Source organism: Quercus lobata, chromosome 5 (assembly GCF_001633185.2).
Source record: "Quercus lobata isolate SW786 chromosome 5, ValleyOak3.0 Primary Assembly, whole genome shotgun sequence".
NCBI lineage: Eukaryota > Viridiplantae > Streptophyta > Magnoliopsida > Fagales > Fagaceae > Quercus > Quercus lobata.
The window spans coordinates 54745501-54768376 of NC_044908.1; the positions used below are offsets into that span (position 1 = coordinate 54745501).

At 33.0% G+C, this 22876-nt stretch overlaps 3 protein-coding genes and 1 pseudogene across 3 annotated transcripts; 2 read left to right on the top strand and 2 right to left on the bottom strand.

Moving 5' to 3' along the window:
- Positions 1–1227: 1227 nt before the first annotated feature.
- Positions 1228–3030, top strand: LOC115992275 (phospholipase A1-Igamma1, chloroplastic-like). Its single transcript, XM_031116426.1, has one exon. It carries the CDS (start codon positions 1350–1352, stop codon positions 2919–2921), a length of 1572 nt encoding a protein of 523 aa, XP_030972286.1. The 5' UTR covers positions 1228–1349; the 3' UTR covers positions 2922–3030.
- Positions 3031–5404: 2374 nt separating this feature from the next.
- LOC115990703 lies at positions 5405–10376 on the bottom strand (annotated as a pseudogene).
- A 1858-nt stretch (positions 10377–12234) lies between these two features.
- LOC115990704 (probable protein phosphatase 2C 55) lies at positions 12235–13080 on the bottom strand. The gene has a single exon (XM_031114506.1). It carries the CDS (start codon positions 13078–13080, stop codon positions 12235–12237), a length of 846 nt encoding a protein of 281 aa, XP_030970366.1.
- A 5837-nt stretch (positions 13081–18917) lies between these two features.
- Positions 18918–20611, top strand: LOC115990705 (phospholipase A1-Igamma1, chloroplastic-like). Its single transcript, XM_031114507.1, has one exon. The coding sequence runs from the start codon at positions 19040–19042 to the stop codon at positions 20609–20611; it is 1572 nt and encodes a 523-aa protein (XP_030970367.1). The 5' UTR covers positions 18918–19039.
- Positions 20612–22876: the final 2265 nt, after the last annotated feature.

Sequence of the window (22876 nt, forward strand, 5' to 3'; positions counted from 1 at the left end):
TAAAAATCTTCACTTTATTCAATGTTACAATAAATTTAAAAAAAAAAAATCAAAAGATTCAAAGTTTATAAATTAACGAAACAAAATAAAAATATATAAAACTACACAATAGAAAAATATAAAAGAAAGATGGCATACCCTCAAAAGAATAATCCATGGCTATAGTCTTTGAACTCTGCTAAATTGTTTCAAATATTAGCAAAAAATAACCCAAGAATTCAAAAGTTAAAAGTTCTAAAAAGCAAAAAGAATTTAAAGAATTAGACAAAAACTTCAATTCGACACTTTAATGGAAAGAAAATTGTAATGGGATGGGAAGAAAATATAGACCAATAAATAAAAGTCAAAAACTAACCTCCATGACTATCATAGAAAGGGGTGCAACCGTCCAAATTTGGATAAGCTGCGTGCTACGAAAGAAAACATTGTAAATTTAGCATACAATAGCATAATCTATGGAAAATTATTAAAATTATGAGTCCACTAAATGGACCCATTGAAAAGCTGACCTAGAGAAGTAGTCTAAAAATATAAAGCACTAAACAATTGATCACAATTACTTAGAAAAAATATATGTATCTTTGTAGAGAGAGGCCAACTCTCAACATGAATCTAAAAAACATTGATTAAAAAAAAAAATTATAGAGAGTTTTTGACTATTTTCTCTCTCTCTCTAAGCGTTTCTTTACTCCCTTGAGTTTATCTCTAGGTTTTAAGAGTGTTTTTATGTTACTATTTAGTGGTAGTTGGTTTGTTTAGTTTACTTTGAGCTTACGTAAAACTAATATGGAAGAGTTCCAAAAAAAGTTAAAAATAATAAATTAATCAATCAATTAAAATAAATTATAATGAGGTGTATATTTATAAGACTTGTAAAACATGTGTTAAAATTTAAAATTGTCAACAAAAAGTCAAAGAATTTGATTTTATATTATACATAAATGATATACTTTATTTAGGAAAAAACATTATCTAATATTGTAACAAATGGCTTTCGAAAAGAACATGACCTCACCTCAGAGGAAAAACCCAGTCCAACTCTCCCAAGTCTCAACTACCACTCCAAGTCTCAACTACCATTTCACAGTCAAGGTCTACCATTTCAGAGTCAAAGGCGTGAGCTTGAACAATTCAAACCGAAGGCTTCTATCAAACTTCAACCAACTATCATTGTGTCTATATAAGTCTCATTAACACCCCACATAAGTTTACACTGATTTTCAAAAACAAAACACAAGCTGATATTAATCTCCTTCAATCTTCATCTTTCTTTCTTTCTTTTGATCAGTTCAATCTTCATCCTTAATTTGATATTACAAGTTGTCTTGCATAACCCCCTTAAGACCATCATGGAGGTATCACCATTGAGGCAAGTCAGAAAAGAAAAAGGAGCAAAGAAAACCAAATGGGTATTGAAGTTGAAGTCTGTTGTAACTTGGAAGGCCATCAAAATGGCATCATCATCCACTACGAAGCTTAATCGTTTTCATCTAACTTGTGCTTCAAGCATGAAACAACTCTCCCTAGTCCGGGTTCAAGCAGAGGAGGCTGTTAAGCCAATTCAACAAGCACATACAAAGAAAAAAGCTTCTCATGTTGTCACAAAATCCCTATTATCCCTCCTCCAATTGCCATACACAGCTTCAGATTTTATAGACTGGGGTGATCTAATGACTCCCACCAAGTCTCCAAAGGAAAACATATCAACAAAATGGCGTGAAATTCATGGTTTGCACAATTGGGACAGTCTTCTTGACCCTCTCCATCCTTGGCTTCGACGAGAAATTATTAAATACGGAGAATTTGCGCAGGCTACTTATGATGGATTTGAATTTGATCCTTTGTCCGAGTTTTGTGGGAGTTGTAGATACAACCGGCACAAGCTTTTCGAAGAATTAGGCCTAACAAATCATGGTTACAAGGTTACCAAGTACATCTACGCCATGTCACATGTAGATGTTCCGAGTTGGTTTGAGAGGTCACATCTAGGTGAAACATGGAGCAAAGATTCCAACTGGATGGGCTATGTAGCGGTTAGCAATGATGAAGAATCAGAAAGGATTGGAAGAAGAGACATAGTCATGGCATGGCGAGGTACAATTGCTCCAACTGAATGGTTCACTGATCTTAAGGCAATGTTTGAGCCTATTGGGGATGGGAAAATAAAGGTTCAGCATGGGTTTTGTAGTATATATAATTCAAAGAGTGAGCTCACCAGGTATAACAAGTTGAGTGCTTCTGAGCAAGTCATGGAAGAGGTGAACAGACTCGTAAAGTTCTATAAAGCAAAAGGTGAAGAAATAAGCTTCACCATCACTGGGCATAGCCTTGGTGGTGCTTTGGCTCTCCTCAATGCTTATGAAGCTGCAACTTCAATCCCTGGCCTTCCCATTAGTGTCATTTCTTTTGGAGCACCAAGGGTTGGGAACTTGGCATTTAAGGAAAAGCTTGATGAAATGGGGGTAAAAACACTACGCATTGTAGTTAAGCAAGATATAGTCCCCAAATTTCCAGGGTTCATATGTAACAATATTCTTCATAAGCTTAATTTTGTTACTAAAAAATTCAATTGGGTTTATAGGCATGTAGGAAGCCAGTTGGAACTTGACATGTTCATGTCACCTTATTTAAAGCGTGAGTCTGATTTGATAGGCAGCCATAATTTGGAGATATACCTCCATCACGTAGATGGATTTCTTAGTAAGCAGCGCAAGTTTAGGTGGAATGCTCGGAGAGATGTTGCATTGGTGAACAAGACAACAGATATGCTAATTGAGGAGTTGAGGATCCCTAAGTTTTGGTATCAATTGCCTTACAAGGGGCTTGTGCTTAACAAACATGGAAGGTGGGTTAAACCGAGTAGAGAACCTGAAGATGTTCCTTCTCCATTATCTGTAGCATCAAAGAATGAATTGCATTAACATGAAGATACATACATGTTTCAAATTGTAATATCAAGCAGTTTTGAGCTTTAAGCTTCTTAGTTTCATTGAGGATGTTGGGCACTTAAATTGATATCAACCCGATGATATCCCGCGCGATGCGCAGACTACTTTACAATTTTATTTGAAATCATTTTTATGTATATTAAAATCTACATATAATACTTAATACTTATTTTGTTGTATAATATTTATGTTTGCCCACAATATTGTTAAATATTTTGAAACTTAATTTTTTTTTTTTAATTCATAATTTATTTTTAAAAATTGTATAATATTGTAAGATTATAATATATTATAATATTTACCATTAAAAGTAGATTTTATTTTTCAAACTGATTAAATGATTTTGAAATCTACAAATAAGAATTCAAAATATAAAATACTTTTATATCCTAAAATTACATAAATTTAAGCAACCTACCAAATACTTTCTCAATCACCCTATTCTCATAACCAAATATGGAGACCTTGATCATAAACACCCAATTAATTATCTCAATGGAATTAGGAAATCATTTGTTAGTATCAACATAAAGAGAATGTGATTAAACAAAGTGAAATTTGCTAAAAACACATTCATTTATCAAAATTCAATTGACTTTAACTAGGCTTATATATCCTTTAAAAAAAAGCGAAAAATACTTTTAAGTCACCATCAATTTTTGTTTTTACCACTATGGCTACATACAAAGAAACCTACAAATTATGAATTCTAACACAAAATAAAATAAAATAAAAAGCTAACTTCATAAATAATCAATTAGAATATTTCTTTTTCTTTTACTTTAGTTCTAAAATAAAATACATTTATAACTTTCCCAAACCAAAATCTCAAACACCCAAAGACTCCAAGCAAATCATAATCTTCACAAAATCTACAATGTCTAACTTCAACATCAAAACCGTAAGCTACCGTCATTGAATAAAAAACGCAAGCCCCCTTCCTTGGTCATAGCCTACTCATACGGGTTACAATCAAATGATACTACAACGTTGGAGTTATGTAGGTGTCATTGAAAGGTTGAAGTTAAATGACATCATTTTTTTCTAAGTGTATTTGAGATAGGATGATATGAAAGGCTATGAAAAGGAGTAAAAGTGAAAATGATGAATGGAAATGCTAAGAGTTTTGTGTGTGTAAGAGAGATGAAAAGTCTTGAAACATTTAACCAAATGAAATAAATAGTAGTCCTAAAATATTGAATACAAAATGTAACAAAAATTAGTCTTGAAACATTGAACCAAAAGGAATAAAGAGTCTTCACTTTTAAATTTGTTCTTATCTCTAATATGACTTAAAAGTATCTCAATTCTCTTCATAGAATGCACCACATGGCAGAATCTCATACTCTCTCGCACGATGTCTCTGTTTTTATATATATATTGATGATTTATGACATTGTATTCTAAATTGCGCTACAAATTAAATCCTTTGTTTATTCAATCTTTCGGCATCACGTTTGTCACCATGTTCCGCAAATCATTTTTATACCACAGGCACTTTTTAGAATCTAACAAATGATTCACTAATGCCGGAACAGGCACAAGCCAGCCTGATTCTGATGTTCTAAACTCAGGCACAAGCCAGCCTGCTGTCACCTCCATAAATTTTTCAACAAGTAGTCAACCTGTTATTACTGTTGATTAAGCTTTGGAAAGCATGCAATAATGGAGGCTGCTGACATGAAAAAATTAGCAAAACTTCCTTTGGATATATCAAACCTAGAAAGCAATAACAGAAGTTTAAGATTCATTGAGACCACCCAACTCTTTAGTCTTAAGAATGCTGGTTTTATGAATAAGTGATTGCCCTTCTCTAACCCTTACTGCCCAACAAAACTAGTTAAGTACAGGACATGCTAAAATTGTGAAAATAAAAATAACAGTTGGGTTTGGTATACTAGCTCCCAAGGCTTCATAAGATTCACGAGGTTTTGAGTTCAAAACTTCTAACCAGCATCTTGGCTCGTTCATAAAGGATTCATTCTTGTTATTACCTAATGTAATTGTTCCACTTGAACACAAATCCATGTCATTGTCACACAGAATTCAAGTGTCCTATGACAATGTGCATAGAAAAGTCACCTATTAAGCTGAAGATAACAAAATTATAGAAGGCAAGTGACTGTATTTTGAGGGACGATAGCTTACATTATATAAGGCAGACCATTGTTGTTTTAGTGGTGATAGAGCCATGGTCATAGGGAAACACAAAGTCAACTCTGGTATATTCAAATGATGGCCACTCCATGGCAGAACATTTGGTTTTGGTGAAAGACTTGCTTTAATAGTCTCCGGCCTCAATTCCTAGCCACTCAGCTTGGATTTAATTGTTCGATCCTGATAGTCTATTTTTATTTTCTGAAATGAAAATAGTCAAGGGCTAAGAAGAAAATTTTAAAACTTAGGAAAATAAGCCTCACCAGATCAAAGTCACAGAGCCAAGATGCGTACTAAACTCTTGTGACATTACGTAAACTACCTTTCTAAAACTGATCATCATCAATATTCTCAGAACTCAAGCTTGGTGGGATGTAAGATCTAAAAACCTTTTCCATATTAGGACTTTTCATCAAATTATCACAAACAACTTCCCGAGACATGTCATGGAAAAATTGGTAGAATTTCTTACTGCAGACATAGCCAAATATCAGGGACAGTATGATGAGTGGAATTAGGAATGGTGCATAGTAGAATTCCATCATCCCAAAGGAACCAAACATAGTAACTTGGTATAGTATCAGAGCCGCTAATATGCGTTTATGCATGTGTTGCCACATCCTTCCATAGCTTTCGTAAGATGCAACATAAACTTTGAATGCCTGTCAGATAAAGCATAGGAAAGAAAACTATATTGACATGAAAAAAAGTGGGGAAAATAATTGAGCATGAGAGAGCTCAGAAAATAGCCTGGTCAAATAAAAATTAGAAACTCAATAAAAATAATGAACCTTACCTGATTTCTAAGAATTAGCCATCCGAGGCCGAAGTAAACCACACCAAATGGAGCAATAATAGGACCCATAACAGAGTAGCAGAGGACAATTGTGAAGACCAACATGTCACTTGGAACCCTAGTTCCATACCCAAGATCTAAGGCAAGCGAAGCCTCCTTCAACTCGGACTCAGTCTTACACAGATACTTCCTCTTTAAATGGTATATAATTAGAGGAACTACTCTGGATAGTTCAAGACCATAGCCAACAAAGGACCTGGTAATCAAACAATTATTAAATTGAATGAAAAGTGAAAAATTGTTAGGATAATGCACGGATAGTGATGATAATTAGACAGGAATGTGTCTAATGCCCAAGCAAAAACTTAACCTCGTCTAAACAGATAGAAATGCAAAAGTAAAAGACCAAATAGTAGATGAAGACCAGCTATATCATCAAAATCCAGATCAGGAAGAATGGGATAAGCCAGATTTTGAGACAAAGGGTACTGTATGGCACAAAGAAAATAAAATAGTTCCATTTATATTATATATCATGTGAGGGTGCACATCCACCTTTTAGACTTTAATCATGAAATATGTCATCACTACAGAACATGAACAAAAGAACCAGCTTCTCATTGACAAGAACATAATTTATTGGGGGGTAGGAAGGTTATAAAGTAAAAAAGAAAAAAAAAAAATAAGAATTTCAAAATCATGATCTTACACCAGAGCCACATAGGTCAGGAAGAATGTTGCATTGAGTGACACTCCAATGAAAACATCAAACACTGAAATAAAAATAGTTCCCTGAAGCAGCTCTCACTACATGACTCTCCGACAGAAGTCCCTCAGCCTTAGAGAGAAACAAAAGGAACTTAAGCAATAAAGCCGAAAAAATCATAAGTGCAAGCTAAGGGAGAAAAGCTTCCTACACTTCCTACACAATTGACTTTGAAAATGGTAGATATATCTTCAAATTTTCTAGTGTCGTGAGATCAGAAATAAATCCAAATGGAATCATGAAGAAATTATAGTCAAGGCCACAATGACATAGATGACATATTGCCGTACTTTACTCTGATCACGCTTGATTTTAAGATTAGTCCATATCAGTTGGCATGGTTCGGGAGCATTTGTAACTGTCCGTTTGTTAACTTTTTGAGCATGTAGACGCTGAGCTGCAGAAGCTGCAATCACCCTTCGCGTGAAGAAGACCAGAGCAGAATCTTGCTGCTTGTCTCTAAGAGTGTCTCTTTGTTCCATTTCCAGTTTTGGGTTTAGTTCAATAATCTTCTCATTATAGTACTATATGCTATCAACTTTTTTACCAATCAGACCAAGGAAGCCAATTCTATCCGTGGGCCTTACTCCTGGTTTGCCAGTTGTTTTAGACTGCATATATTGCTTCAGAATGTGCAAGCTTCTTCTTGTACACTTAAGAGAATCAAACAATGTAAACAAAATAGCATATAGCACCTCCAAAAATTTATAAACACAACATAAACCATTCAAATCAAATGACATAATCATCTGACATATGGTAGTTTTTTCTAATGCATCGTGAAAGCTTGCACATTTTAGTCTCAAATGCACTATTATCTAAAACTTGATCCTTTAAATATGAAATATCAATGTATTATATTAATAATTTAGCATTATCAAAAGCTGAGAAATTACTTAAAAGAAGAAAGCAAATTGCGCGGACAAATATATTACTTGTGCATAGGAAATAAGGAATCCCTCAAGTACTGTGCAATCTCTACCAGTCAAATTAACGCACAAAAAGAAAAGTACATAGCAAAAAAATGCCTTACCTCTTTGTTGTTTGTGACCACCATAGATCTGTTAAATGTCTCGGGATAGATACTTTTAAAAAATGAATCAACCTGTGCTTTTCTTGTTTGACCTACGGGGAATGGAGGTATGTCCCTAACAAGAACTGCAAATTGTTATGGTTTCACTTGAGGAGACATAAGAGCATCAGCTTTCAGTCCAGAGACATGCTTATAAGCCTTCCATAGGAGGTAATACGTGACAAATGAAACCCAACAAGTGGCTATAAGAAATGCCCAATAGGTTGACTCTTCGCCTGTATTTACAAAGAAACACAGAAAACTGAATTCAGAAGAAATGATCAGAAATAGATAGCTTAGTAACAAACAAAACAGAAGGCCATTAATAGTTTGAATTCATTAAGAAACGATATATTAGTTGGATGGCACCACCAGCTCTGCAAATTGTGCCCCTGAACATATTCATTTGATATGTTTGAGATAATATTTAGTGGTTGAGAAGCTTTACTATATGCACTTTGACAAGTCTAATAACCTATGTCCTGAGAGAATGAAAGAAATAGAACTATCCATCCAGAACATGAAAGGTAGTGTGGAATTAGGAAGCACGGGTGCGGATTTGGGTTCAGTTTCGGGTGTGGGTGCGGGTGCAGTAACTTGGCAATTTTTAAAAAAGTATGATGCGAGTGCGGCGAAATACATTTATTAAAAAATTATTAAATATATTTTCATATAATGGCCATTCAAACTTCACCTTAAAGAGTCTGTGCTTTTAAGTGTAGCATAGATAATTAAAAAACATAAGTGTATCCTATAATTCTATATAGAAATTATAATAATAAAAAAAAAATTGTATAAAACTCTTCCAGGTTACCTAATGACGGAAAAGGTTGCCAGTGGGCAGTGGCTTTATAAAAACTGGTAAGTTTCCCGTGCAATGCATGAATAATTTTATGATATTTTATGTAAAACAGTTTTGGATAATGTTATGCATATATTTTAACGAAAAAGTAAACTAAATTTGAGTAAAGAAACATATACATTTTGAAATATTAAAAATTAATTCAATAGGTTCACTGCATATTTGTAGCATTCTCAAGGTAATTTTTTTTTTTTTTTTTAAATAATGAAACCAAAGATAAATGCAAAAAGTAACAAGGCCATGAAAATTACTAATTTGTGTTATATTCACATATTTCATTCCATGAAATGAAAGTATGCTCAACTCTCTCACGGTCTTCTACTCATCGATAGTACGACATTAAGACATGATATAGGCAAGTGTATTTTCATGTGTCTTATAGATGATTTAAAATTAAACCATGGTAGAATATGGCTTTACATTGTGCTCTAGATATTCTCTCTACTTATATACCCAAAACAAAAAATATTCAACAAAATTACCGAAACCTAAATCATATTGAAGCCCCTAATTTTAAATAGATTAAAGAAAAAAATTACTCATATGGGTTTCGGCGTCTTGATGATGGTGGGAGGCCAGTATAATAGATGTGGTAACCCTGGCTCTTACTCTTTTTGTCTCTTTCAAATGTTTTGTTAGTTTCAAGTCTTTTATTTTGGTAATATATTGTGGAATAGTACGTTTTATTTGATAATCTATAACATTTTTATGTCTCTCTATCTCTCTTCAGGGCCTTATATAGTTAGTTATTACTATTAGTCTTTAATTATTATTATTTATTTTGCCTTTTTTAGAGAAAAGTGTGGTGTAAATTTAGGCAATTAATGAGATATTAATAAGATAACAGTAACATAAGTCAATGTGAACATAAGTTGATGTCATTTTGGCTGATTGCAAAGAGGGGTTGCAGAAAATTCTAAGAGTTCAAGTCCAACATTGTTTTAGGGAGGCAAACAAATGCGTCGATGCCCTTGCTAGGAGAGGCGCTTTACTTTCTCAAGATTTTGTTTTTTATCAATCCTCACAAGCTGATGTGGCGCTGTTAGTTAGCCTTGATGCTGTGGGCACTTTGTATGAGCATTTTTGCTCCCCTATTTCGTTTTTGTAGTTAATAAAAATTCTCCATGCTTACCAAAAAAAAAAAAAAAAATGTTAATTGCAAAATTAGAGCACCACAAGATAGGAGGACCTCATACTCTCCCAATGAGGTCTATATATATATATATATAATTCCAACATTTATCGTATTCTATATTATTTTTTCCTTTTCTCTTTACCACTCACCTGTTAACACATTTATATATATTTTATTATTTTTTTTTACCTTTTCTACTCCACACGTTTTCTGACACCTCCACTTCCCCTTTATAATCTCTCATCTTCAACCTCAACTTTCTTTGCTTTCTACTTTTCTTTGGCTCTCTGTTCTTCAGTTTACATTGGCCACCTTGTATTTCTTCTCCACTTCTCACTCTCAATTCCCTCAAAATAACTAATCACTGCTAGATCAAACTCACCAATGTAAGCTGTACAGGTTTGCCTGAGTCTTTAAGGTTTTTTTCTTTTCTTTTCTTTTTTCTCTTTTCTTTTTTTTAACACATATTTCAGCCCATTTCGGCACCCGAATTACCCGAATGGAAAAAATAAAAAAAATAAAAAAGACTTGCTAAAGATGCTCGTGCAGTTGCGCTGACGGCCTCATGGCGCATCCGTGCGTGTTGAATGCGGGTGCAATATCCTTGGAGCCGCAACCGTGCTTCCATGGGCGGAGCCATGTTGAAGGGTGGGGGGGCCATGGCCCCCCAAAATTTTGAAATTTTTTTAAATATATATAATTATTTTAATGTTTTCAAAATTTAGTCTACAAAAATAAAAGTGGCCTCCCCTAAGTATTTGAATTAGTCCAATGATGCTTTAAAAAAAAAAAAATTGGTCTAATAGTTATAGAGACATAACTTTATTTTTCGCAATTCTATTTTTTATTGTAAAATGTGCTTTTATATCTGTTAAATATTTGAAAAAGTTTGGCATCAAACATGTTTGAATTTATCTTTTTCAATCTATTATGTGACGATTAACAAGTCATTGACTCATTAAAAAATTATTGTTACTAAAACTAAACATTAAATGTCTCTTTAGTTGCCACATAATAGGTCAAAGCAAAATAACTTCAAATATGTTTGGAGCCTAATTTGTTCTTTCAAGTTTTGGATCATTCTTGTTTTTGAAAATTACATTAGTTCAATTGAATAATTTTACTTACATTAGTATAAAATTTGATAATTTTTATAGAAAATGAAACTTTTTAAGAATTTCACTATGAAAATTGTGAAAATGTATTTTATTAATTTAATGAAAGATAGCCATCAAACATAATTTTGATTGAAAATATTAAGCTCTTTTTTTGTTGGGTGTGTGTATATATATAACTTATCAAATAAAAAAGTGTGTGTATATAATAAAAAAACCATGTGTATTTATGTGTGTGTGTGTGTATAGAGTTGTCTTGATAAATATATTAGTGTTTCAACTTGGCCCCCCCAAACAAAAATTCCTGGCTCCGCCCCTGCGTGCTTCCTAGGTGTAGAATACTTTAACATGTCCCATGTATAACTTGTTAAGGTCTCTGAAAGTCCCATTGCTTGTAGTTGCTCTAGTGGAATTCACAATGCCACGTGGGCTAAAATCGTGCTTTCACAAACACGATTTCAATTAAAACTGTAAATTCATTATTTCAAAACACTATTTCACAATTTTACAATTTTAGCTAAAATTGGGTTTCAAAACACGATTTCAAAGAGAGTGTACAAAATATGCAATGATAGTGTATAACAAGATTTTTCTTTTTATAAATTATGGAACAAGCAATAACATTTAGTTGTCTCTATCACTTCCAATATATATATATATATATATATATATATGCAATCTCTAGTCTCTACATTAACAAACTCAGAATCTCAAATTAACTTTTCTAGTAAAAAAATCTCAAATTAATTTTTTCTTGTTGTTTTGGTCCGTCTTATTTCTCTCTCTCTCTCTCAATTGTTTTCCCCTTTGCTTTCTATTAACGTTTTTGTTGTTATCATCAAATTTTTTACTTTTAATAATTGTTGTCAAATAAAATTTTAGTCTCTTAATTATTGGAAATAATTTCGCAATTTCTTGGCAAAGATGCAAAACAATACCAAGCTCTGGCAATATGATCTAGTTCCAAATTTCAATTCATCCCAACCCTATTCAAACCGAAAATTTATGTGGTTTGACAATATGCTTACCTTCATATAATTGTAGCAATTTCACAATATTAGAGAGAAAAATACATATAGCAAACTCTATTTCTGAAGGAATAAATATATTCCTCAAACAGAGTCCAAAAAAAGGGTAAAAAACAGTTCAAGTTAACAAAACTGTCAAAACTGAACTCCACGAGCCCAACAAAGTGATGAATGAAATATTATTGATGATCAAAAAACACAATACAAAGCTGAGCTAAGAGCCAAAAGGCTCAGCACTGTTTCAATGCAGAACATTTTCTTTACAAATAAGAACAGTACTAAAACAAAACAGAAGATCTAAACTTTTTTGTTTTTTGTTTTTTTGTTTTGGATGAATAACACACCTAAACTCAATCTATGAAATAACATGGCCAACAATAACTGTAATATAATCTCTCTTTCCTCCGCCGTGCTTCAGTCCAGCCAGCCGTGCAGCTTGTGCAAATGGGCTATCAACATTTTCATCCATGGAATTGAACAATGCCAAGTGTGCAATAGTGGAAGCCAACTTCTCTGTGTTTACACCTTCCAAAGTGCCCTTACTGATAATATCTTCGATTTCTGCAGTGAACATATTGTCTAGAAGCCCACCATTACCGAAAACTATAATGTCTCCAGGTAATAAACGTTCCACTGTTGTTGCAATAGCTGAACATGGCTTATCACATGTCATGCTATTTCCCAACTGGTACGGATAGTTAAAACCATGTTGTTGTATCAGCGATTTATATACACATTTACTGTTCCTGAAAATCATAAACCCACTGTTTCCCACATTGATAGCACGTAAATAATAATCCGTGAAAGTCACAATACAAGCCGTGGATGAAACCATAGCCTTGGTATTCAAGAAACCTTCCTCCAAAGCTTGTCTTAAGTCCACAATACGATTGAGTGGTGGTTGTTGCTTTTGGACTGCGGTCACAACATTGGACATCAGTTGGCGTGCGTATTTTCCAGCGTCTATGCCATATCTAGCCAAACCGCCAACACCGTCAGCCATGCCAATAGTGTTCTTCTCCGCACAGATAAAGTGAGCATTGTTGCCTTCAGATTGAGGATTTCCTCCTTTGTCCTTAGGGGTGTAGTACGAACCAAAACTCACCCTCATACATCGTCTTTCTTGTTCCTGCAGGACAGGAATTAACACCACAGGAATTAACACCACTTTTCCATCAACAAGTTGTTTCTTGAAGATCATGTTGGACGCAAATAAAGAAAAAACCTACGAGAAATTTTGGAGTTGGAGAGGAGGTAGAAATAAAGGGTTTGAGTTAAAATTATATAGATTGTTCCTCCTCTTGGCTAGTTTTAGTTGGAATAAGTGTTCCTGATATTTAGATAATGTTCCTAATATTTAGCGAAAAAATATAAATAGATAATGTTAATGTGTTTTTTTATTATCAGAGGTTTTGAGGTTTGTATTTTTATATACTCTTGTTCTATTGGGATTCTGAAATCTTCAAAGCAATTTATGATTTAAAATATATATATATATATATATATATATCTAACTTTTGTTTTATTTTTTAAATTTTAGTTTTTAATTACCTGGCAATATAAAGTCAAAAAAAGAGAAACTCGAATTAAAGTGGAGAAAATAGAGTCGGTGGGTCACCGCGCTTAAATGAGAATGCTACAGGTCCAATACTCTCCAACGATCATATTATAAGTTTATACTACACTCAAATCAATTTATTCTTCTTGTGGTTTTTACCTCTGTTTTTCTCTATCTCAAGTATTTTCCTCTTTTGTTTTCTAATAACGTTTTTCTTGTTGTTGTTGTTAAATAAGAGTTTTCTAGTCTCTTAATTATTGGAAATCTATACAATTTTTGTGACTATAATATGCTAAAGATTGTTGTTGTTGTTAAATGAAAGTTTGAAACCATGGGTTATTTTTTAATTATGGTTTCAAACTCTCATTTGATATAGTTTGTGGAATTAATTGAGAATTACGGCTTCCTTCTTTTATATGTGTGTGATTATAGTTTTTTTTTTTTTTTTTAATTTGAGAAATAAACTAATTGTTAAACACATACACACTTAATCACACTTTCTTATCAAGTTTAAACACATTACTTAACCCAAAGTACCACTACAAAAGGGTCTTGTGATTATAGAATTTGATTAGGATTTTTGTGAATTATACTTGAATTTTATAATTATTTAAATAAAAAAAGCAAAAAGAAAAGAGAGAGAGAGAGAGAGAGAGAGAGAGAGAGAGAGAGAAAGCCATTAATAGTGAGGACTCTTTGCCTGCATTTACAAAGAAACACAGAAAACTGAATTCAGAAGAAATGATCAGGAATAGATAGCTCACTAACAAACAAAATAGAAAGCCATTAATAGTTTGAATTCATTACGAAACAATATATTAGTTGGATGACACCACCAGCTCTGCAAATTGTGCCGCTGAACATATTCATTTGATATTTTTGAGATATTAATTAGGGATTGAGAAACTTTACTATATGCACTTTGACAAGTCCAACAAATATCTAAGTCATCTTGATCATTTGATAACCTATGTCCTGAGAGAATGAAAGAAATTGAACTATCCATCCAGATCATGAAAGGTAGTGTAGAATACTTTTAACATGTCCATTATAACTTGTTAAGGTCTCTGAAAGTCCCATTGCTTGCGGTTGCTCTTGTGGACTTCAAACTATCATCAGTGGCAGCAATTGGTAGAAGAACTGGCAGCAGCACTATGCCAGATAAAACCAAGATTCCCAACACTGCAGATTAATTGGGGAAAGAGAATATAAGAAATTTGTTGTGTTTCTTCAGAAAAGTAACATATATGTTTTGACACCTTTAGTTTAAGGTTCAGACAGTCAAAAGTGACATTCATTCATTCCCATTCAGTCGAAATGTTGTAAATAAGGCACAACTGATACTCAATAGTACTCTCAAATGACCTAAACAATTGCATAACACTGAAAAACTAACATGCTTCATTATCTATCTTATATTAAGGATTTTCGTTCTTGATAAAGAGAGGAATTCACATGTTGATATCATTTGCAAGTTTCAAATTGTTGCCGATTAACATATATTCAATTAAACGAATAACTTTAGTCATTCATTTGTTAAACTAGGGGTATACTATACAATGTGCTTTGCTTAAAGATTTCAGAATTTACATACTACCTATATTACACACATGTATAAGTCTGTAAGCATGTCAATCTAACAAGAAAAACAATTCAGCGGTGGGAGATTCATACACCAAGACAAACATACTAGTGAAAAGAATTGAAGTCCTTAATCTCGATATTGAGCTAACCACTCGCACAGAGGTTTCCAGGCTCTATATCTGCCTCTCTCTGAGTGTTTTGCCATAAAGGAATCTCACAATTAAGCTAAGCATTTGCACATAGTTGCAAATGTTATAGGCTCTCTCTCTTTCTGCTAGTTGTAATCCATACTTTACCCTTTATCAAAGTAGTTAGATTCTATGGGCATAATCACTGCGGATGCAAACTTTATCACTATCAGGCTGGTGCTCGGAAGGTGCAGCATCAGTCATGAAAAAACCAGTAAGAAATATAGTGGCACATACATTGTCTAAACATGTCCACATGGTTATTTGTTGTCTGATTTGGATGGAGGAGGCTCTGCACTTCATAGTGCCTCTCAAAAAGGAAAGATTCTGTTAACCACTAATGACCGTGCTCCGGCAAAGGGTACTTGCCATCACACTTAGAACTGACCTCTTATATAGCCAAATAATGAAGATTCTAAATTACATAGACAATGATGCATTTTGAAAGCTATTCTGCCATTCCAATTCCTCAAACAGCTATACAGATAACAATATTTGCGTGAAACTTGCTAATAATTTCAACGACAAATTTGAGGGCAATTATGAAAAGGTTATATCTTGTAATCCTATAGACATTTAGTGTCTTTCCACATATAGACTTTGACTTCTCCTTAAATATCAATTGCAATTTGCATCTACATCCTTACTTAAATCGCCTCCCACAAACTCAGGTTTCCATATGTTATTGCAATAACAGGAAGCAATTTGTCACTGTATGGTAATTGTTCAACACTTTTTTATATTCATTATCCAGAGAAAGATATCCCAAAACTAGAATTACAGCCAAAAAAAATAAAAACTAAAATTTCCAAGAATTTTTAGTTTTGAACCTTTTTTTCTTTTATATAAAAAACTTAGAAAAATCCCTTAAAAAAATTTTTTCCTCTTGATAATTCAATTGTCACAAATTTTGTAATCCAAAGAAGGGAAAGCAATGCCATGCCAACGCTCCATTTGTTAACTACAAATCCAAATAAGGTATTTTGATTTAAGCACCCAAATTCAAATCTGCAAGGCCCAAATTTTGTAATCCAGAAGCACCATAGTGAATAAAAGAATCCTTATGCCCATTGCTAAGGGTTAACAATGGGCTGGGTTGGGATGACCCACCCTGTTTTTACTAGGTACATGGGCCTAGTGGGCTGGACCAAGCAAGTCGTTGACCAATGAACTGGTCAAGATGAAGGAAAAACCTCAACTCATGACTTTACTCTTGGGTAATGTCCATTTTGTTTGGGCCAAATGGGCTGCTCAAAGTTTTTTTTAATTGCTTTTCCTCCCCCATTTTTTTAAGGAAAGACTCAAATTATTTTTTAAAGGAAAAAAAAAAAAAAAAAAAAGATTCATAACTCATTTAAATTTTTTACAGTCAAAACCTAATAATTTTTTTTTTCATTAAGGTTTTAAATAGTTTTTTTTCTTTTTCTATCTTTTAAATGTCCAACATTTTTGTTGCAGTTACGATTCATTGCCAAAAAAAGCAATGCCATATTCCTTGTTTGAAAGATAAAGAGAGAAAAAGGAAAGAAAAAATATCTCAAGGAAGATTACCTGGTAATTGTGGGGGTACTCTTTGCTTTGCTTTTTCAATGTTTCAAAACTACTTTGGGAAATTAAGCAAAGGCCAACAGTGGCAGCTCTACATTGGAGTCAGGTGTTCACACCCTGACTAGCAAAAAAAAAAAAAAAAAATTATATCTCTACCAACTAACCTATTTTGTCTACCAAAAAAAATTATTAGACATCCTTGAATTCAAAATCCCAAGAAAAATATTAAACATACTAACTTCAAAATTTCAAGGATTTGGTGTGGTTCCTCTATGCTTAAGACACTAAAATATTGTGTTTCGAAAGAAAGACACTAAAATATTGAACCATGAGCGAATTAAGACACGAAAGGAAAGTATATTAGTTAGTTATTGCGAGGCCCTTGCTTAAGCTGGGTGGCGATTTCCGTGACCTTTCTCGTTGGTGCATAGCGTATTCTAGCCACGTGCATTACACTTTCATTTTGCCATACGCAACGAAATTGAGTCAATACACCTACCAAAATTGAATCTAGGCCTAAATTATTGTCTTTTACTCAAACAACCCACTAATTAGTATATTATATATATCAATATTAGCAGCCATGACCCATTGGTCTTATATATGAAAAAATATCTAATATGATAAATTACAATATAATATATAATCTATATTAATGTTTTTTTTTTAAAATATAATATATATTAATATTAGCAGCCATTTTAAAGTTAAAAAAAAATGTAAATTAACATTAATTGGTCTTATATAATATACTAGTAGTTAACTCGTGTATAGTTAGCATATTTTAAATAGCTTCACTTTATTCAATGTTAAAATAAGTTTAAAAAAAAAAAAATCAAAAGATTTAGAGTTTATAAATTAACGAAACAAAACAAAAATATATAAAACTACACAATAGAAAAATATAAGAGAAAGATGTCATACCCTCAAAAGAATAATCCATGACTATAGTCTTTGAACTCTACTAAATTGTTTCAAATATTAGCAAAAAATAACCCAAGAATTCAAAAGTTAAAAGTTCTAAAAAGCAAAAAGAATTTAAAGAATTAGAAGATTCAGTACCTATAAATTATATATATACATACATATATATATATATATATATATATATGACTACACAATAAAAAAATATAAGAGAGAAAAAATTCAATTAGCTAACAGAAACTTCAACTCGACATCCAACTTTAATGGAAAGAAAATTGTAATGGGATGGGAAGAAAATATAGACCAATAAATAAAAGTCAAATGCTAACCTCCATGACTATCATAGAAAGGGGTGCAACCGTCCAAATTTGGATAAGTTGCATGCTACAAAAGAAAACACTGTAAATTTAGCATACAATAACATAATCTATGGAAAATTATTAAGATTATGAGCCCACTAAATGGACCCATTGAAAAGCTGACCCAGAGAAGTAGTCTAAAAATATAGGGCACTATACAATTGATCACAATTACTTAGAAAAAATATTAGTATCTTTGTAGAGAGCGGCCAACTCTTAGCATGAATCTAAAAAACATTGATTAAAAAAAAAAAAAAAATATATATATATATATATATAGAGAGAGAGTTTTTGACTATTTTCTCTCTCTCTCTCTCTCTTAGCATTTCTTTACTCCCTTGAGTTTATCTTTAGGTTTTAAGAGTGTTTATATGTTACTATTTAGTAGTAGTTGTGTAGTAGTCAGTTTGTTTAGTTTACTTTGGGACTAATATGGAAGAGTCCCAAAAAAAAAAGTTAAAACTAAAAAATTAATCAATTAATTAAAATAAATTATAATGAGGGATAATTTATAAGGCTTGTAAAACTGATGTGTCAAAATTTAAAATTGTCAACAAAAAGTCAAAAAAGATTTTATATTATACATAAATGATATACTTTATTTAGGAAAAAAAATAATCTAATATTGTAACAAATGGCTTTTGAAAAGAACATGACCGCGCCTCAGAGGAAAAACCCAGTCCAACTCTCCCAAGTCTCAACTACCACTCCAAGTCTCAACTACCATTTCACAGTCAAGGTCTACCGTTTCACAGTCAAAGGCGTGAGCTTGAACAATTCAAACCGAAGGCTTCTATCAAACTTCAACAACCGACTATCATTGTGTATATATAAGTCTCATTAACACCCCACATATGTTGACACTGATTTTCAAAAACAAAACACAAGCTGATATTAATCTCCTTCAATCTTCATCTTTCTTTCTTTCTTTTGATCAGTTCAATCTTCATCCTTAATTTGATATTACAAGTTGTCTTGCATAACCCCCTTAAGACCATCATGGAGGTATCACCATTGAGGCAAGTCAGAAAAGAAAAAGGAGCAAAGAAAATCAAATGGGTATTGAAGTTGAAGTTCGGTGTAACTTGGAAGGCCATCAAAATGGCATCATCATCCACTACGAAGCTTAATCATTTTCATCTAACTTGTGCTTCAAGCATGAAACAACTCTCCCTCGTCCGTGTTCAAGCAGAGGAGGCTGTTAAGCCAATTCAACAAGCACATACAAAGAAAAAAGCTTCTCATGTTGTCACAAAATCCCTATTATCCCTCCTCCAATTGCCACACACAGCTTCAGATTTTATAGACTGGGGTGATCTAATGACTCCCACCAAGTCTCCAAAGGAAATCATATCAACAAAATGGCGTGAAATTCATGGTTTGCACAATTGGGACAGTCTTCTTGACCCTCTCCATCCTTGGCTTCGACGAGAAATTATTAAATACGGAGAATTTGCGCAGGCTACTTATGATGGATTTGAATTTGATCCTTTGTCCGAGTTTTGTGGGAGTTGTAGATACAACCGGCACAAGCTTTTCGAAGAATTAGGCCTAACAAATCATGGTTACAAGGTTACCAAGTACATCTACGCCATGTCACATGTAGATGTTCCGAGTTGGTTTGAGAGGTCACATCTAGGTGAAACATGGAGCAAAGATTCCAATTGGATGGGCTATGTAGCGGTTAGCAATGATGAAGAATCAGAAAGGATTGGAAGAAGAGACATAGTCATGGCATGGCGAGGTACAATTGCTCCAACTGAATGGTTCACTGATCTTAAGGCAATGTTTGAGCCTATTGGGGATGGGAAAATAAAGGTTCAGCATGGGTTTTGTAGAATATATAATTCAAAGAGTGAGCTCACCAGGTATAACAAGTTGAGTGCTTCTGAGCAAGTCATGGAAGAGGTGAACAGACTCGTAAAGTTCTATAAAGCAAAAGGTGAAGAAATAAGCTTCACCATCACTGGGCATAGCCTTGGTGGTGCTTTGGCTCTCCTCAATGCTTATGAAGCTGCAACTTCAATCCCTGGCCTTCCCATTAGTGTCATTTCTTTTGGAGCACCAAGGGTTGGGAACTTGGCATTTAAGGAAAAGCTTGATGAAATGGGGGTAAAAACACTACGCATTGTAGTTAAGCAAGATATAGTCCCAAAATTTCCAGGGTGCATATGTAACAATATTCTTCATAAGCTTAATTTTGTTACTAAAAAATTCAATTGGGTTTATAGGCATGTAGGAAGCCAGTTGGAACTTGACATGTTCATGTCACCTTATTTAAAGCGTGAGTCTGATTTGATAGGCAGCCATAATTTGGAGATATACCTCCATCACGTAGATGGATTTCTTAGTAAGCAGCGCAAGTTTAGGTGGAATGCTCGGAGAGATGTTGCATTGGTGAACAAGACAACAGATATGCTAATTGAGGAGTTGAGGATCCCTAAGTTTTGGTATCATTTGCCTTACAAGGGGCTTGTGCTTAACAAACATGGAAGGTGGATTAAACCGAGTAGAGAACCTGAAGATGTTCCTTCTCCATTATCTGTAGCATCAAAGAATGAATTGCATTAACATGAAGATACATACATGTTTCAAATTGCAATATCAAGCAGTTTTGAGCTTTAAGCTTCTTAGTTCCATTGAGGATGTTGATATCAACCAGATGATATCCCGTGCGATGCGCGGACTACTTTACAATTTCATTTGAAATCATTTTTATATATATTAAAATCTACATATAATACTTCATACTTATTTTGTTTTATAATATTTATGTTTGCCCACAATATTGTTAAATATTTTGAAACTTGATTTTTTTTTTAATTCATAATTTATTTTTAAAAATTGTATAATATTGTAAGATTATAATATATTATAATATTTACCGTTAAAAGTAGATTTTATTTTTCAAACTGATTAAATGATTTTGAAATCTACAAATAAGAATTCAAAATATAAAATACTTTTATAGCCTAAAATTACATAAATTTAAGCAACCTACCAAATACTTTCTCAATCACCCTATTCTCATAACCAAACATGGAGACCTTGATCATAAACACCCAATTAATTATCTCAATAGAATTAAGGAAATCATTTGTTAGTATAAACATAAAGAGAATGTGATTAAACAAAGAGAAATTTGCTAAAAACACATTCATTTATCAAAATTCAATTGACTTTAGCTGGGCTTATATATCCTTTAAAAAAAAGCGAAAAATACTTTCAAGTCACCATCGATTTTTGTTTTTACCACTATGGCTACATACAAAGAAACCTACAAATTATGAATTCTAACACAAAATAAAATAAAATAAAAAGTTAACTTCATAAATAATCAATTATAATGTTTCTTTTTCTTTTTCTTTAGTTCTAAAATAAAATACATTTATAACATTCCCAAACCGAAATCTCAAACACCCAAATACTCCAAGCAAATCATAACCTTCACAAAATCTACAATGTCTGACTTCAACATCAAAACCGTAAGCTACTGTCATTGAATAAAAAATGCAAGCCCCCTTCCTTGGTCATAGCCTACTCATACGGGTTACAATCAAATGATACTGCAACGTTGGAGTTTTGTAGGTGTCATTGAAAGGTTGAAGCTAAATGACATCATTTTTTTCTAAGAGTATTTGAGATAGGATGATATGAAAGGCTATGAAAAGGAGTAAAAGTGAAAATGATGACTGGAAATGAAAAGGGTTTTGTGTGTGTAAGAGAGATGAAAAGTCTTGAAACATTGAACCAAATGAAATAAATAGTAGTCCTAAAACATTGAATACAAAATGTAACAAAAATTAGCCTTGAAACGTTGAACCAAAGGGAATAAAGAGTCTTCACTTTTAAATTTGTTCTTATCTCTAATATGAATTAAGAGTATCTCAATTCTCTTCATAAAATGCGCCACATAGCAGAACCTCATGCTCTCTGGCATGAGGTCTCTGCTTTTATATATATATTGATTTGTGACATTGAACCAAAGAGAATAAAGAGTCTTCACTTTTAAATTTGTTCTTATCTCTAATAGGACTTAAGAGTATCTCAATTCTCTTCATAGATTGCACCACATGGCAGAATCTCATGCTCTCTCGCATGATGTCTCTGCTTTTATATATATATTGATGATTTGTGACATTGTATTCTAAATTGCAGTCCAAATTAAATCCTTTGTTTATTCAATCCTTCGGCATCATGTTTGTCACCATGTTCCGCAAATCATTTTTATACCACAGGCACTTTTTAGAATCTAACAAATGATTCACTAATGCTGGAACAGACACAATAGACTTGAAATTAGCCAAAGGATATAATTTCACAAGCCAAAAATTTGACCGTGAGAACAATGAAGATAGTAGTCAGGCTTTGGCCTTATCTCAACTGATTCTGATGTTCTAAACTCAGGCACAAGCCAGCCTGCTGTCACCTTCATAAATTTTTCAACAAGTAGTCAACCTGTTATTATTGTTGATTAAGATTTGGAAAGCATGCAATAATGGAGGCTGCTGACATGAAAAAATTAGCAAAAATTCCTTTGGATAGATCAAACCTAGAAAGCAATAACAGAAGTTTAAGATTCATTGAGACCACCCAACTCTTTAGTCTTAAGAATGCTGGTTTTATGAATAAGTGATTGCCCTTATCTAACCCTTACTGCCCAACAAAACTAGTTAAGTACAGGACATGCTAAAATTGTGAAATTAAAAATAACATTTGGGTTTGGTATACTAGCTCCCAAGGCTTCATAAGATTCACGAGGTTTTGAGTTCAAAACTTCTAACCAGCATCTTGGCTCATTCATAAAGGGTTCATTCTTGTTATTACCTAATGTAA

Coding starts and splice junctions, on each gene's coding strand:
- LOC115992275 (XM_031116426.1), top strand. CDS start 1,350: ATGGAGGTATCACCATTGAGGCAAGTCAGAAAAGAAAAAGGAGCAAAG.
- LOC115990704 (XM_031114506.1), bottom strand. CDS start 13,080: ATGATCTTCAAGAAACAACTTGTTGATGGAAAAGTGGTGTTAATTCCT.
- LOC115990705 (XM_031114507.1), top strand. CDS start 19,040: ATGGAGGTATCACCATTGAGGCAAGTCAGAAAAGAAAAAGGAGCAAAG.